Source organism: Empidonax traillii, unplaced genomic scaffold, assembly GCF_003031625.1.
Source record: "Empidonax traillii isolate 1590-97213 ecotype Southwest subspecies unplaced genomic scaffold, ASM303162v1 scaffold525:size621053, whole genome shotgun sequence".
NCBI classification, from domain to species: Eukaryota; Metazoa; Chordata; class Aves; order Passeriformes; family Tyrannidae; genus Empidonax; species Empidonax traillii.
The window spans coordinates 228,788-246,578 of record NW_020955718.1 but is presented as its reverse complement, the minus strand read 5'-3'; the positions used below and the strand labels follow the sequence as shown (position 1 = coordinate 246,578).

The window sequence follows — 17,791 nt, the reverse complement described above, 5'->3', positions numbered from 1 at the left end:
AACACATGACTCCGAGTAAAATCTGCATTTGTATCTCGGCTGCAGTTGACTGTACAATGTTAACATGTTTCAGATATTTTTCCAAGATACATATTTCTATATTTTATCTGCTCAAAGAAATTGGTACTTTTAAAACATGTGTTCTTGGGAAGGAGAGAAAAATGGGAATTTGAAATATTCTGAAGAGTGTGGCACCAGGACATGACAAAAACTACCAGATCCTTCCAGGAGAGGGAGGATGGACCTCTTCAGACAATTATTTTGTGTTTCTATTTACTAAGGCTATAAATGCATAAATAATATTGGTTTAAAACAGGTAGGATTGTTTTGCTTTTCTTTATTTAGAGTTCCCCCCCAGCCTTCAAGCAGAAAAGCAGTACTGCCTGCATTAGTTCTGTGTAACCCCAGCAGGAAAACTTCCCCTTCTCCTTACACCCACCCCTCATCCCCCTCATCCCTGCAGTACAGCACAAAACACGTTTGGACCAAGTGTTTTATTCCAAGTTCAGGCAGTTCTCTACTAGACTCCAAATGCATTCTGAAATGCATTAGCTAAGTTTTTCATATTTATGAGAAAAGTGCTATATTTAACATAGGATTGACGTTTAAATAGTATTTTTTACTACTTCATAAGGCAGCACCAAAACAAGCCAGCGCAGTCTAACAGTAGGAAGATAAATACAAGGCACTGGATGTGCTGGGGTTTGTTTTTATGTTTAGATTTAACAAGACGCCTACAAAGATTCTTCAAGTAACAACAGGTATGTGACTTCTGAGGAGAGCAAGGCAGATTACATGTATCCCATGTTGCTTTTTGTTTCCCATCTCTTCTTGGCTTCAAATCTGAAACAGGACACAAACCCCACATTAGCAATCATAAGCATGTGCGCTGCAGGTATTTAACCATGTTGTTCTTAACAACAAAAATAAAACCTTATTTTTAATACTGTAATAAAGACATGAAGACAAATACAGCCATATAACCAGTACATTATTTCTGATAAAGCCTCTGCACTGAAGTCTGATCCACTGCTACAAAACCCCACCGAAACCCAACAAGGTTAAACTAAACAAATAAGATTAGCACAAGCCTATTTCAACTAAGAAAACATTTCACTGAGATTGCATTGTATACACTCAGTGCCAATGAAACCACAAATGTTTAATTCCATACTCAAATGACTTACCCCCAAGCAAGCTTCTTTTTCTTTTGAGCTTCTTGGGCAGCCTCTGCCTCTTGCTTGGCTTTCACGAAGTTGCGGCAAGCAGCTGCTTTGGCAATTTTCACACCCAGCTAAGGCATGAAAAGGAACAAAGGAAAACTCATTAGATGCAAATGGCTCATATGAAATGTAAGCCTCACAAATTACTTGGTCCGATATTGTTTCTCAACAGTCAACAGATACCAAAATATCTTACAAGTATTAGGCTGATGACGTACTGGTAGATGGGACAAACAGCAATGTCTTGAGAGAAACACAAAGGTGCAGGATCCTGGGGCAAGAAATCCTTTCCACCAAGCCCCTGAGTTTCAAAAATAAAAGCAAAGGACAACAGCTCACTAGATCCTTTTGTTTGTTTGTTTGAAATAGGAATACACAAAGACACAGTCTCCTTTATTAAGATCAGCCCCTGACCTCAGCTGTGATATCACAATAGGTCTTGCCAGTATCAAAGACACCCAAAAATACAATTTTATACAGGAAGAGCTGCTACTACCATGCATTTTCCAGCAGAACCACTAACCACTTTTAATCAGTCTGTCCAAAGATAAATAAAACAGTGTCCTTACTGTCTATGTGCCATTTAGTCTTCACATTCCTAGCTTTCAGGTTTTAAGTGTGATAATATGCATGCTTTTCAAATAAGGTTGTAAAGGCTGTAGGTGAATGCCACTTTCCTTCCACAAACTTACTGAAACTCTGAGAATGCACATCACTGTAAGGAATGTCAAGGGGCTGGAAAAGTGAATAAAGCAGAAGAGATGGAAGATGGTACTGTTAACTATGACTGGTTTATTTTCCTTAGATCAACATTCATAACTTGCTCATTGTAGTTACATTTTGTGGTTGCTGTCACGACCTGACATTATGAATTATGGAGGAATTTGTTCTCCAAAGTTACTGCTCTTCTCCAAGACAAGTGAGCAATTCACTGAGCCAAAACTGCTACAGACTGATGTGGCCAAACAGGTTTTCTTTCAATCCACCCCAAAACCTGCTGAAATTAGGAAACATGTTTCCGACTGGACTTTCTAAATTCTCCCCAGATGTCAGGGGAACATCAGAGAACAGAGGCATGGGAGAGCCAGGGGTAAGAACACCCCTTAACACTTTGGTTCCAGGTCCATTACTAATGGCAATACACTTGAACCATCTGCAGCGTCTACACAGACAATGATTTGCTCTGAGAAATGCTTTATCCAGATAAGGTCAGAGAGGACTCCAGAACACATCTTCAGGTGCAGATGACACATTTTCTACGACCATCCCACCAAACTCCTAATAGGTAGTGATCCTTTTGTTAACAACGCAAAAAAACCCCACCAAATCAGCATCACTAGAAGATAATCTACCTTCTGGTCCTCTCAGGGTTCAAGAATCGAGCAAGCAGCCTTTAAGAAAAGGCAGTAAGCACAGCACAGCAATATTTCATAAGCACAGTGCTTAAAAAGGAAAAAAGAATGCTGAACAAGTTTCTCATCCACTTTTTGCTATAAGGTCATAAATATGTACCTATGGAATCATCTCGAGGCACAAAATAATTAATGGGACCAGCTATTTCAATACTTTTATGTTATCTACATAATTTCCCCCCTGAGCCTTAATGTTTTATATAATCAGTAATTCAATGCCAACATCTGAACTGCCACATCTCAGGTCAAAGACTAAAACATAACATTCTTTTATTTGCATTGTCACTTAATATTTAAGGGCAGCTATTAACTTTAATATACTTGCAGTATAAAAATGCCTAAGAAAACTCACCTAAAATATTCAAAAAATGTTTACTTTTAAATTGAAACAGGACTAATTATTAGCTTAAACAATAGAGCACTCTGATGGCTGAAGTCAATCAGCAGAGCCATTCCTTTATCAACTGTATTTTACCTCCTAACACGCTTGAAAATTAACTTGTACTAGGAGATGAATAACAGCATCTCCTTCTATTCTAGTGGCCTATTGAGCACTTACACACGTACAAATATACACAAGTGCTGCAGAAAAATCTTTTTATCTGTATTTCTTGGAAGACAGAATGAGTTCTCCCATCTCTAAAAGGCACAGAAAAAAATAGGATAATAAGATCCTCTGCAGCATGTGGGGAAGCAAAAGGAGAAACATTTTGCAGCCTTGTTATCGTTTCTAGGCCACATAGAGTCACATTTTCAAGACATGAAAACAAATGTTGCATATAAACAGACGCAAACATTTTAGTGAGATTAAATGTCTCCTGCTCCCACCCACGCCCAGACATACATCTTCACTCCCTGCCCCCCCAAAGAGAAATCCGTAAAAGCTTGGTCAATGGGTTTTTACATTCAAAAAAAAAAAAAAAAAAAAAAAAAAAAAAAAAAAAAAAAAAAAAAAAAAAAAAAAAAAAAAAAAAAAAAAAAAAAAAAAAAAAAAAAAAAAAAAAGAAACTGCTAACATTTCAGGTCATCAGATAACTCAATAAAATACAATCTTAAAAGAAGTAAGAAAGCATGAATAAAAATATATACAACAATTTCTTGTGTAGTCAAAGTATCAGCATTTTCCATATAGAACATCCAATATTTTGCTGCATTTTAATTAAGGTGTCTAAACATTATCACAAAGAACTGCAAATTGGTCAGAGCACGCAGTAAGGAAAATTAAGCTCTAAAGGCTTTTTATCACCATATTTCAGGAACCAAGGGTGTAAAATGTTCTAATTTGGGATATATTAAAAGCCATAAAAGGTCTTTCAAAAAGATTAATGGTACTTTGCTTGGATTTAAGATAAGGGCTTTAGCTGGTTGGAAAAGCAGGGCCCTGGCTAGACCCTTGAGGCATTCATCTTTACAGCCACTTGGAAGATTTGTAAAAGCGTCTGCATAACCTCAAGCAAACGCACTGCGACACTTTTTTTTTTTTTTAAATTCCTTTCAATTTTACAGGTTTAAAGTGTGTAAATCATACTGGGTAGTAGGGCTGATATAATGGTTCATCCTTGTAACGCTATATATATGTGTGTATTTTAAGACAAACATAAAAAAAAACACCCCACAAACTTAAGTTTCTACAGGGCAAAGACCTTTCTGTTTTGAAGCTGACCAAAAATCACGGCAAATATCTTACTCTAGATGTTTAATGCAGCATAAAGGAAAATTTTCTACCCCTCTGAAATTGTTACCTTGTAACAAATATCTGAAGCTTCGCCTCTTTTTGAACACTTTCAAGGCGTTTATTTAAAAACGCCAATTATCATACTTTAACTTTTTATGGAATAACAGGTCTCTATGAAAAATATTTATGCCATTCCCTTTTGTTCTTTAATTAAATGAAAACAGATGTTTTCTGAAGTAAAGCGGAACCATTACTGGAGTACTTAAAGTGTTAAGGTCTTTAATTTTTATATCAGTTTGGTCTACAATTCCTGATTGTCTTTACTCAAGCTCAACATTAATGTCAAGCAAGTTACCTAGGAGACGAAAGAGATCAAAGAGACAAAAAACCCTCAAATGTCTGATTAATCAAGCCTGCAAACAGCTTATTTCTTTTAGCCTGCATGCAAGTATGAAAATGAGATTCTGGGAGCCGTACATTGTGCAGATTTGTTCATTCTTATCAGAACAAAGCCAGCGGCAGCTTATTTCATGGATCATTGGCACTGTCATCAGTGCTACACAGAACGGGTGACAGCTCCTCATTTTGAGGCTTGAACAAAATTAGCAAAAAGTCGGCACAAATTAGCCTCTCATCTTTTTAGTAATATGACATTATTCATTTACTTTTTATCCAATTTTTAATTTTTTCCTTGTCAGCTATCCCTTTCTAGTGTTTCTCGCACGGCATCATGAAACGCTTTTAAAACAAGCAAAGAAATGGCTGAAGTTGAAATGGAATGTAAAGTTCAGGCAGAAGAGTAAACATTTTTATTAAGTTGCAGTAGAATCTACTGTAACTTCCAGAAAACTTCCCTGCACATCAAGACATTAAACATCAAACATCACAAAGCAAAGACATTCCTCATTCAGACTGGAAATGCTGAATGATGCAAGTACTGACACAACTGATCCAAGAACCGCTCCAGAAATATCTGGGTATGAAAGAAGAAATGTCAAACCCACAGAAGCTCCAACAAAACACTGATATTCAAACAGGTCCTGAAATATCCTATGACCATACCAGAGAAGCCAAACAGCCCTTTAATACAGTGTTACAGTTTCTCATCAAATATGAATCTGGTTATTTCAGGCTTGCCTGTAGCAATGATTTTCTCCTTTTATGTTATGGAATGTTATCCGTTGCTGACGTATATAAAATATATAAAGCAAACAAGAATACCGAGTGGATTTTGCAGTGAAAATTGTCCCCTTTCAATGATGTGTTCAACTTCCACTGTAAAATACTTTGTAATACCTTTGTTGTATTTTTATGCTGTGTATTACAACGTCAAATTATATTTGGATGACACAGTAATGGAGCAAGGACAGAAAAACTGTTCTAATATTAAGCTCTTTGCTAGACTTAAACATTTAAATGCAAGTAACTTCTTCCATTCATGAGAAAACACAGCATTAAAAAATTAACCATAAGCTGTTAGATGCTTTACAGAGCCCCCTTATAACAAAGGCAGTTTTAAAAAAAGAACTGTAGTACTGTTTTCAGCAATTTCTTTATCTCTGTTCTTCTAAGTAAGAAAGCTTATTAACAAGCTTTGAACTTAAAATCACATTTACAATAATGTGCCATCAACAGTTTTATAAGCTAATTAGAAAAAAAGATTAATTAATGACTGGCTGCTAATAAAATGGCAATCATGAAGAAAGAAACCAAGGGTGCTAAGCTTCAACTACCACCAATTAAGAGCTAATTACAAACAAATTATATATGTGTTTTGCTGTGGGCTTTAATTTACTAAAATGGTTTTAATTAAAAGAGAAAACATGCTGATTAATTGAACTGCAGAAAAAATCTACAGTATAAACTGTGCTTTGTCTGTCTCTTTAATTAGACTTGTAACATCTGAAATCTTTTTTTAAGGTTTGTTAAGGAAAAGATATACATAATTAAGGGAGCATAAGAATGTAATTCTAGGTGATAACCCTGCCATGTTCTAAAGGTTAAAAGAAAACCACCTCAATGAAGAGAGGTATTTGGAAGCACCTCTACTAAGAGTAAGAAAGGAAAACCTTCAGAGATAAAAACAGAAACTCTTTCTTTTTTTTTTTTTTCTTTTTTGGGGGGGCCCTTCAGCAGGCAAGACTTCCAAGTTAACTGGTACTTGGTGATGTTCCATATAAAATTGCATCGCTCACTTCAGGTTCCTAAAAGCTCCATGAGAAACGATAAATGCTGCACAGAATTTAGAAATTTTATTTTACCAACAGAATATCTTCAATAGAATATCGAACACCTGTCCATCTCTAACAGCAGTGTCACCACCATCAATCATATCCAACCCAGATTCTCAAATGCAAACCAGTTTCCAGAAGGGTTCTCAGCAGTCATGACCTACAACCCTGGCTGTGTTCTTCCCTTCCTAAATGGTGTGACCACAAGTTATGGACAGACAGCAGATACTAATTTGATCAGGAGGAAATGGGCAAACTGAAGCATCAAATTTGGGAGACAACAGCAGGACTGATCTTGCCTTAACATGAGAACGATATCCCAGTGAATGGCCAATTAATTTCATCAATTATGATGTAGATCTTTCATTTAAGCTTGATTAAGTACCAGAGCGTCCCTATAAATTGCAGCTTTTAAAAATCTTTCACCAAAACATCAAAAGCCACTAAGCTGAGCACTCAGAACAGTGCTGTCAAAAAGTCTGTGCTATTTAGAGACTGACAACTACTCCAGCAACTTAGCACACTAAACTACAAAATATTTTAGAAGTCCCTTTTGACAGGTAAGTCTAATATGGTCAAGATCATTTTATCATGTTCATGTTACAGTCCTCAGGCTAATGTGCTCTTAGACAATGTGGCACCTACCTAGCAGGCAGTTAACACAAAAACCACAAGAAAAGGCCAAGTTTGAGCTTTAGTCAGATTAGTCCTCCGAATATTTGAGCCATAAGAAATCTGTGTTCTGCTTTTTGAGACATCACACCATGACTTGAGCACAGAAGCACTACGAGAAAACCTCTCTGCCTAGGGGAAAAAAGCTTGGAAAATATATATTAGGAGTGGAAGTGGGGAATCTTTTCAGATTATTTGGAAAACAATTTTTACAAGTATCACTCCAAACAGAAACTGATTTACAGCAAAGTGAAATTACCAGGTATCTCCACACACCACCCTTACTCAAAGGGATGAACACATCCAACCATGCACAGTCACAGTGCTCTAATTCATCAACATTTATTCTTTAAAAATAATCTAGGCAGATTCCCACAAACACAGCAGGAACAACTTAATTACAGCTCAAGATACTATTCCAAGAAGATTTTTACCAAGCATTAAAAAGTTGACATAATTCCAAGTGTCTGTTCCCAGCCACATATCCAAGTACCTGCTATGGTTGGATCTCAGCTATCCCACCCTAGGGCATCACAAAAAAAAACCCATTTTATTTCAGCCCAGGTAAGTGGCCCTATAAACTTTATTCTCTTAATAACTTTCATTCTAAAAGGTTCAGAATTTCTTTATTAACTCCTGCATTATTAACAACAGCTCTACTGCCATCCCTCAAGGTAAACAAGTCATCCTTAAATGCAGTGTTCCAACAATAGCTTTAGGTGTTCCAGCCTGCATTTGAGAAGCAGAACTCTGAAACATGAAGGACTCTGCCAATGCTGGAAGCCCTGGAATGTGATAACAAAGACAGCAACTGGATTACAACAATGAACAATGACTGTGCACATTATACCATGCACACTGCAATGAATTGCTAGTTATTTAATGCTAATAGCACTGTACTGCAGCTATTAAAGAAATAATTCAGCAGTCTGCCTGTGCTTGAAGATCTACAGCGAGTTAATATTAAGCAGTATGAGCCATGTGCATTATGTTGTTCCTCAACACATTTATCCCAGCAGTGCTGATCTCGTACACTCCAGCTGCATCACAGGCTGAGGTGCTCCAGCAGAAGCTAAAGGAGCACAGAACTGATGGCCCAAATTATTCTGTACAACACAATGCAGTGATGTCAGCATTTCTGCAGGAAGAATTTCACTCCTATACAGAAGAATGAAATCAAGAATTGCAGGATCACTAGACCTCTCAGTGAAGCAGGATGTCCCACATGAGAACATGCTCTGGAGATGGCCGAGGATACCACATTTAAAGATCTGCTACCCTGATAACTGACAACAGGAGACAAGGGCTAAACACTTTGTAGTGAGGTTTGTCAAGAGATCACACAGAGTATCAGCATCATTATGTAAGTACAATTCCCTTTTATAACAGAACCAACTGCCAATAAAACAGGGGTAACACACATCAGGTAGTCTCAAAAGCTGCACAGGAATCCTCACAAGTAAATACAGCTTCATGTATAAGGTATCCAAGCTCTAACTCTCAGTCCCAAACCTGGAACGCTACCAGACTGAGAAGTTTTGTTTCAAAAATCAGCATTTGTGCATATTTGTCAAAGCAGAAGCAAACCACAAATAACATATTGCCCGATGCCTCACTTACTGCAGCACAATAACGTCTTCCTCACAGAACCTGCAACAAGTACCGCTTGGAAAGCAAAAGACCCAAAACCTCGAAGCAGTATCATTTAGGTTTTTAGGATGTAAAATTCTGTAATGCATTCACAGCTGCTAGATTATGCATATTGCCTAAGTCATCACTGATTTTGAATGAATTTGGTTTTAAAAAACCTTTTCTCACTGTGTCATAATGATAGCATATTGACAGCATCATTTTGACATTCCTTTGCTTTTTAGGATGTGTTTTTACTGCCTGTACTCATCATCTGTTTATTTTTGGCTTCATTTTTCTAAATACTGGAGCTGCCCTATCAGTTTCACAGGCTTATAAATGTTATACATCAAAAATTAGTTTCACTTATTAAGGCAGGAAACGGCTTTAAGAACTCTGGGATCTGTGCCTCAAAGCAAAAGCTTTATCAGCAGGTTCCAGTCACTGCTTCTTGCAAAAGAAAATGGTGCCGATTAAAACCCCCTACACCTGATTTCAAAAAGAACACCTACCCACTGAACAGCCTGCACATGGCTGCCAGGGGGGCTGCACCCCCAACAGCTTCTTCTCACACACCCTCTGTCCCCAACCCTGTCACACTGCCCCAGAAAAATGAAAACTACACAGAAAGAGATGGAGGGGAGATAAAAGAACAATAATTCATCCACCCACTGCTCCAGACTTCAGAAGTGGTGCCCTTCAACACAGCCACAGTGCATGCCCGGCTCCCTCACGGTGCTGTCCTGCATTTGGAAGTCAGAGGGACACGAACAGCCCACACTTTAAAAATTAACTCACTTCTCAGAAGCATTATACAAAAAGAGTTTCAAAAGGGACATTTCTTTAAATTGCTAGGAGAAGGAAGGCAGGGAGTGAATCAATACTACACAACATGAAAGCAATATGAACTGTACTTGTACACAAAGCAAGGGCTGTTGAATCAACCTCTTCCATAAGCAAATCCTTCTCTACAGCTCTTCACTGAATCAGTCACTCTTAGAACAATTTCCTTAGGGAAAAAAAAAAAAGGCATTTTAAAAGATTCATTTAAAAAAATACAGCTTCTGAAAATCACAAAGGAAAATGAACCTTGCAGTGAGTAATGGAACACATCCTTACAAGAGCAGAGAACCCCAGTGAATTCACATGGAATCTGCCTCAACAGAACTCCTCATGAGAGATCAAGCCAGTCATTTGAGTTTTCCTTCTTTCAACACACTATTTATTCAGATAAACCCACTTAACCAAAACCAAGTCAAGGCTGTGAATACTAATAATGTTTCAAGCATTTTGTTTTCAGAATTACAACATGCTAATATTTGAAAGTCAACAATTTGGAGCTAATGTTCTACAAATAATAATACATTGCTGCAGCACCTGGGATGTGCTAGACGTTGCATAATCCCATGGCTACCAAAATCAGATAACAGTTTATCATAAATATTACAAAACCTTAAAACTTCTCACATTGTTTTTATAGTCAAACAATTTGCACTAGAACCTCAGTATGTTTTATTGATTGTGATACTCTAACCACTTCAGAGCAGATGGGATAATGACATTTGTGAAGGAGAACAGCAAGTGCTTTTCATGTTGTACACATGAAAGGTAATGTCACAGCCAGAAGCTGGTCAGACCTGAAGGGAACCTCAGGACACGTTCCTATCACTGTCAATAGCTGTTATCTCTGCAGATTGAAGTTCTGTGATCACTGGTGACAAGGCAGATAAGAGTCTAGTCATTGGAAACTGCCCTGAGTGACTAACTGGAAGAGTTTAATGACTGTGTAAGAACACTCCATGAGGAACAGTTAGTTTTGCCTAACCTTACAGAACTTAAACAACTGTATTCCTCATTTCAAAAGCCATCTCTTTTTAAAGCCACCACAACACTGTAATACATTGCAATAAACAGATTTAAATCTGCAGTTTTACATTAAGCTTACTTGAAACCCCTGTATTTAAGAAACATTTACAATATTTGAGTGACTACTCATTAAAATTTGTCTTTTCAATACCTTTAAATTTTGAAAGCATTTACAGTGGGTAGAAAACTCTCACTACCTGTGTGAAGATGGAAGAAGATGCAAAATGCAGGAATGAAAGCAAAAATTACGTAATTATTTTGAATGTAAATCTAGAATCTCTAAATTATACAAACCAGATTATTTGGATTTTTCCTGAGCTGGCTTCAAAGCTATTCCAGCCGTATTTTTATCCCCGTTTTCTTCCTCTGCATTTTCTCCCCTGTGCACAACTAGCAGTGGGCAAAACAAACCTCACGGATTTAAATTACATATTTACAGATACATTACATATACAGCTGCTACCACCTACCTTACATGCACCTATTTAAGTACTTCTGACATGAAATCACCAGAGCTACCTGACAGATCCCTCACCAGCTCAAGTATTCACTGAGCACTACATACAGATTTATTAGGGTCCAATTTTTATAGCAAAGAGCAGCACAGCCTTCATGAATTTCTCACGTACACCAGCAGACAAGACAACATCTTGAAAAAAACTGTGTTTTTCTCACCTGGATTTGTTTTTAGATGTGCACTTTTACACTAAAAAGTTATGACAAGGAGAAAAAAAAAAATCCAACACAATCCTAAGGCTACAGCAATATATTTGACAAGCACCCACTCCCATTCTTCTCCCCAATTCTTCCAGCCATCAACTCCTGAAAACAGGAATACACAGGAAGGAAGAGTCTTGGAACACAAGTTGGGGTATGTATGTCCTTATTTGGACACATCTCACTCTAAGCTTGCTAAATCTCTACCTGTCTTCAGCCCTCCCAAGCTGATTGAGGAGGTAATGCCAAATAAAATAGGAGGCCCAGGGAACTGGGAGGAATGGAACATCCTATCCCTATTCTCTTGGCTTGCAGCACACAGAGAGATCAGCACCTCGCTGTGGATGACCAGTTACCAACCCCTCTGACCCCAGGAGCCAGAAGAAGGCTTTGAAGCAAAGTTACTTGGCATTGTTTGTGGCTGAATTTTCAAGTCTTAAACACAGCTCCAGCTGTCCAAGCCTTACGAGGTCAGCAGCAAAGCCCTTCAGTCACTGCCAGGACTCTGCTCAGGGAACGGGAAGGACGGAGCAAACAATCAACACTGTCTTAGTCAGGACACTTTTTGTACAGACGCACAGAACTCAACATCTCCTCGGAGTGTTTGTGAACAGCCCACTCACCTCACGCATGGCCAGCCTGTCACTCAGCTCCTCAGCCTTGGCAATGTCCCCTTCAGCCACACACCTCTCTATGCTGAGTTCAAGGCCAGACTAGGAAAACAAACAAACAAACAAACCTTTAAGACCCAAAGAACACATTTAAAGAGAGCACCTCGTTTCTAAAAGTATTTCTTTCATGAAATTCTTCAGGACACTGCACAAACCTGCACTTTCCATGCGACACAGACTACTCTGTCTCTGTGGACTGTAATGGGCAGTATAATTAAGAATTCCCTGAAAGGTTGCCCGAGCACAAATCATTGCATTAGTTCCACCTTATGTGCAGGATAACACTATAGGTTAAAAAAATTACACGGACTAGTTTATGCCTGTCACAGTGAAATTTCATCTGAAGATCTGCCTTATCTCTTCCATCCCTGGAGCCTTCTAAACAAAATGTGAAATATATGTGTCAGGTAACATGAAGAATGGCAATTACCACTGTATCGTTACAGTTCTAAGATCTTATCTCTCTCCAAAATCCGAGTTCTGGCACGATGCCACTCCCTGTACTAATAAATTAAAAATTCTAGCAGCCCGACGGAAAACAATGAAAAAGCTTCAGAATCTAAAGGTCACTTTCTTATTTTCAGAGGTTGTGATCAATGTAACATAACTTGTTCAACAGCAGTATTTTACAAATAACACCACCATAAAAAGTGTGACTTGATCATTTACTCTCAAATAGACTCAGTTTTACTCCCATCTCAGTGATGTCAACTTCTTTTACTATGAAGTATAAGCTGACACTGCGTTTGTATCAACATTCACCTTTTGTGGGGCCCTGCTATGCACAGGTGATTCAAATCTATCATTGATTCCAAAGTACTGTGTAAGTTCTTTCCATTTCTCTTCATTTTCCAACTGTTGGCTACTAAAAACAAACAAACAAGTCATCAGTGTAACCAGTCCCCTTTCCACAACTTGTAATATTCTATGCTAAATAGGATTCAGTGCTAAAATAAACTCTCCCATTTGGCAGGCATGCTCTCTTCACCCATTCAGTTTTTAATTCAAGTGAAATTAATTATTCCTCCCCCTCTGTAAGTATAATTCCAGAATGCTGAAAGCAAGCTGATAGAATCATAGAATCATTCAGGCTGAAAAAGACCTTTAAGATCATCAAATCCAACTGTAAATATAACACAGAAGGAAATACAATATAAGAAGGAAGAAAGAAGAGAAGGAACAGACTGAACAGAAGGTTGTATGCAGTTACTTGCAAAACACAATCAGAAATAACAAGTCTATTTCCAGTTACAGTGAATAATAAATTAGTGTTGATTTTTAAAATCAAGCAGTAAGTCCATTGAGCAATCACTGGCACAACCTCAGCCTGCCCGAGAGAGACACGGAACAAATTCAGCAGATATTTAACATGGTGTTCAAAATCAGGCTTTGGTCATGCCTCTCATCAAGCTTTTTTTTTTACAAGTTTTGCCTGATACTGAAAACGGACCTCAGGAAATCACATTGACCTGGTTACAATCACATTGACCTGGTTATACCTCTTAGTCACCTCATCGGCCTTCGTCTGCTTTGCTGAGGGGAAAAAAGAAAAGAGAGATCCAGCATTACACAGCAATACCCCACAGCACCCAGGGAAGTCCCAGAGCTCTAACTGGTCCCATTCCCTTTGAAAGGCTGCCATGCTGGGATTTTTACCCAATGATTTAAACCACTCAGCTCTATGAAACTCCTACAGTATCTGTGAAGAACTTGTAAATAAAACACACTAAAGTATGATTTCTAAAATTACTGAAATATACTTAACCATTATAGAGCAATATTAACTGAGAAAGTTCTACCTTCTTTTAAAGAAGAGGACAAATATATTACTTGCATTTTTAAAGCTGCAATTTACAACCTGGACCTGCAAGTGATGTACACAACTGGAAAAATAAAACCCTACATAACAGACAGAACACATCTACTCAGGTATTCAGTTCTTCATTAAAAAGAAAAAAAAAAAAAAGCCAAAACAAAAACAACTCCCCACCCAAAACCAGCATGTGCTGATAAGGATTCAAATTCGAGAAAGTAAACTCCATAATTATTAAATACACCTTTTCGGTGGCGCTTTCTCTTTCGGCATCTGTTTTCCTGCTGTGCTTCCATTTTCATTTCACGGTGCTTCTTCTGAAGCTCCACAAATTTCTGCAAGATTAAGAAAAAGCAAATCAGTATTTTTAATTTTTTCCCCCCCATTTTTAAGAAACTACATATTGTGCTGAGAAACGCCGTCACAGTATCTCACTTCTCCACAGTACCTGGTGTTAACTACTAGATTCAAATTTATAAATTAAGAACATCCAACTCTAATGTTGTTAAAACAGAATTGGTTCTAATCCTTCACCACCTCTCCCTGACTTTCTGCCCTCCCCACATCCCAGGACTATTCAAAACTGACAGCTTTCTCATGGAATGTGCCGCAGAATACATTTCTGCTGGTCCCCTTTCCAGGTGTGCATCCCCCCTGCCGTGGCTGATACACCGAGCTGTGAATCCTCACTGATGCAGAAAGCAGCTACCAAGAAGCTCAGAGCCCAGAAACCACTGAGAACACAAGTTTCATGCAGCTGTCTAGTTATAACAACTCCTTGCTGCTCCACCACCAAACTACCCAGTCACTTCCTACCCAAATTCCTGTTCTCCCTGCTCGAAACAACCTCGGGTATATCCTTCAATCATCGCAGCTGAAAATAACACACTGAGTTATTCTGATCTAAAAATCAGCCATCTGACTTCGAGTCTGTTGCACTGCTGGTTTGGAGACCTGCAGAGACACGCACATTCCAGATGTTTACAGAGACTCCAGGAGGGCACGTCTGACACTCGCTTTCCTCATCTGCCACCGGTGCCACAACAGGTTCACTGCTGGCACTGCTGCCCTGCCCATTCCTGTCGGTGAGTTCAGACAGCTGAGCTCCTTCAGTGTCCTCCTCAGCCTCTCTCTTCGGAGAAAAGGCAGGTGAATCGTCTGCATCATCAGAACTCAGATCGACATCGCTTTCGTTCAGTCCTGGAGGCAACAGCCCACTCCACATCTTCCACTCTCAGCAAGTCCCAGCCACGTCCAGGCACTGCAGACACACCGGGTCACCCATCCCGAGGGGAAAACAACCTGCAGGAGAGAGAAACAGAAGCACCAAACACACCATCGGAAATATTTCAGCTTCTCACGAGCAACTACCAGTGCATGCTTTAGACAAGCACATTATAAAGCTCTTCCTACTTACTATTTCAGAGAGTAGACGATTTGAGTGAACAAGTTGACGCTTTAGTTCATTCCGCCCCTCCCTCCCCGTTCTTTAAAGTTATGCCCCTTCGCATTTGTTTACGGCTGCTTTCGGTTTAGGAACGACAGCGCAGCAATCACCTCCCGTCCCTCCGCCGGAGCAGCTTCCAGGGGATATCAACCCCCTGCCCTTGCCGGCAGAGCAGAGCCCGCCCGGGGCACCTGCTCCGGAGGAGAAGCGGCTCCACCGCAGGGTGGGGAAGGGAAAACGGCCCCCTCAGCCCCCGCAGGCCGGGCGGCGCTGCCAAGAGCCCGCGGGGAGCCCGCAAAGAGCCCGCAGAGTCCCCCGGTGTCGGTGTCCCGGCCCCGGCCCCGGCCCCGCCCGGCCGTGTTTACCTGGCCGCCATCTTGGCACCGCCGGAACACCCCGCCCGCCCATTGGGCTGTGCCGCGCAGCCAATCAGCGGCCGCGCCCGTCTCCATGGCAACGAGGCGGGGCGGCCCCCGGGAGGTGTGGCCATGGGAATGTGGGGCGTGTCCTGGGAATGTGGGGCGTGTCCCGGGAAAAGGTGTGGGATGTGCCCTGGGAAAGTGTGGGATGTGCCCTGGGAAAAGATGTGGGATGTGCCCTGGGAAAGTGTGGGATGTTCTTTGGGAAGGTGTGGGATGTTCGTTGGGGAAGGTGTGGGGTGTTCCTTGGGAAGGTGTAGGGTGCGCCCTGGGGAGTTGTGGGGTGTTCCCTGTGAGGGGAACAGATTCCCACAGGCTTCCGGAAGAGTCCCCAAAGGGGCAAGTGGCCCCACAAGTGCCACTGAGGTTGTTGTCAGAATCACAGAACCAGTTAGGTTGGACGAGACCTCTGAGGCCATCGAGTCCAGCCTGTGGCCAAACACCACCACGTCAGCCAGACCATGGCACTGACGCCACGTCCAGGCTTTCCTTAAACACCTCCAGGGACGGTGACTCCACCACCTCCCTAGACAGCCCATTCCAGTGTCTCATCACCCTTTCTGTGGAGAAATTCCTCCTCATGTCCAACCTAAACCTCCCCTGGCGCAGCTTGAGGTCGTTCCCTCTCACCCTGTCCCTTGTTCCCTGGGAGCAGAGCCCGACCCCCACGTGGCTAAACCCTCCTGTCAGGGGGTTGCAGAGAGTGATAAGGTCCTCCCTGAGCCTCCTTTTCTCCAGGCTCAACAACCCCAGCTCCCTCAGCTGCTCCTCACGAGGCTCGTGCTTCTTTCAGAAGAAAGACAGGCAGCAGGTTGTACAGCAGTCCCGGCTGCCATAAAGAAGTGTGGCATCTGTTCCAACAGTGAACCCCATAATCACGCCACACCAAAGCCTTTATGCGGGGACAGAATGACTATGGTCACACCCCTCAGGATACAGAGAGAGGTTTAGGTTGGTCATTAGGAGGAAGCTCTACACAGAAAGGATGATCAGACATTGGCATGGGCTGTCCAGGGAGGTGTTGGAGTTAGTGTCTCTGAAGGCATTTAAGGAAAGACTGGACGTGGCACTCTGTGCCATGGTCTGGGGTGGACAAGGTGCTGTTAGGTCACAGGTTGAACCTGATGGTCTCACAGGTCTTTTCCACCCCAGGTGATTCTGTGATTCTCTGAAGAGAGCAGAAAATCTAAAAAAGAGATATTTTTCAAGAACTGAAAAGTCCTTTCAAGGTTCCCACTAGTGCCCTGTATTAATGTGGGAAAGAGAAAACCACAAAAATGCAAAGTCACAAATCTTATGAGGTTGTTCCTTGTCGCTTCTCTTCCAGCATCAGAGCTCACGTTTTCCTTAAGCTGCTCCAAGAACGTGGAAAAGCTCTTAGAATCCCGCTGGGAATTTTGAGTCTCACAGCAGTGTGCTGGGTGCTTCAAAGGGAACTGTCAGTCCATGCAGAGCACTCAGCAAAGGACGTGTGGAAGATTCTGTTAACTCCTTGTCCTTTCCGCTTTCTCAGGTGAGACACACAGCACGAAATATTTAGGAGCAGCCTGAATACGACTCAGCAAAAGCACCTTGCACATGAGGAGCAACAGGAAGGGAGGCACAGAGGAACTGCGAGGAAACGATGAAGGGGTAAGGCTGACGTCACTAGCACTGAAATGTGTCTGCAAGAGGGGAGGTTTTCCTTTTTTCAGATGGTTGCTGAGAAGATGTATCTTTGAGTGACAATTTGACGGGTTGAAAACTATATCTCAGTATGATACTGAGACTTCTGGGGAAGGAATTGCTGACCCCAAATCAGGACACAACCCAGTTGTGGACATACATGAGGGGAATGGGAAGAGGGCAAGTGCGATGGAGATACGGAATATGGCTTTGAGTAGGGATTTCTTGGTGGATCACAGCTTCTGGGATTGGCTGTGCATGGAAGGGAAAACTAAGTGCCTTTCTCATGGACATAAAACAGATCTTCAGATTGTTTTCAGTTTTATGCCATAATTTTACATCCTTAGATTC

At 40.8% G+C, this 17,791-nt stretch overlaps 1 protein-coding gene across 4 annotated transcripts; it reads right to left on the bottom strand.

Moving 5' to 3' along the window:
* Nucleotides 1–479: 479 nt before the first annotated feature.
* Nucleotides 480–15,760, bottom strand: FAM204A (family with sequence similarity 204 member A). 4 transcript variants are annotated; one of them, XM_027897013.1, is made up of 9 exons: nt 15,722–15,760; nt 14,880–15,211; nt 14,154–14,244; nt 13,596–13,629; nt 12,859–12,961; nt 12,049–12,138; nt 3,197–3,274; nt 1,188–1,294; nt 480–843 (listed from the first exon to the last, which is right to left on the bottom strand). In XM_027897013.1, the coding sequence occupies exons 2-9, from the start codon at nt 15,132–15,134 to the stop codon at nt 792–794; spliced, it is 810 nt and encodes a 269-aa protein (XP_027752814.1). In that variant the 5' UTR covers nt 15,135–15,211; nt 15,722–15,760; the 3' UTR covers nt 480–791. The 4 variants fall into 4 exon arrangements, with proteins under 4 accessions (XP_027752814.1, XP_027752815.1, XP_027752816.1 ...); XM_027897014.1 differs by having other exon boundaries at nt 12,859–12,958; XM_027897015.1 differs by having other exon boundaries at nt 14,895–15,211.
* Between the last annotated feature and the right edge of the window lie 2,031 nt (nt 15,761–17,791).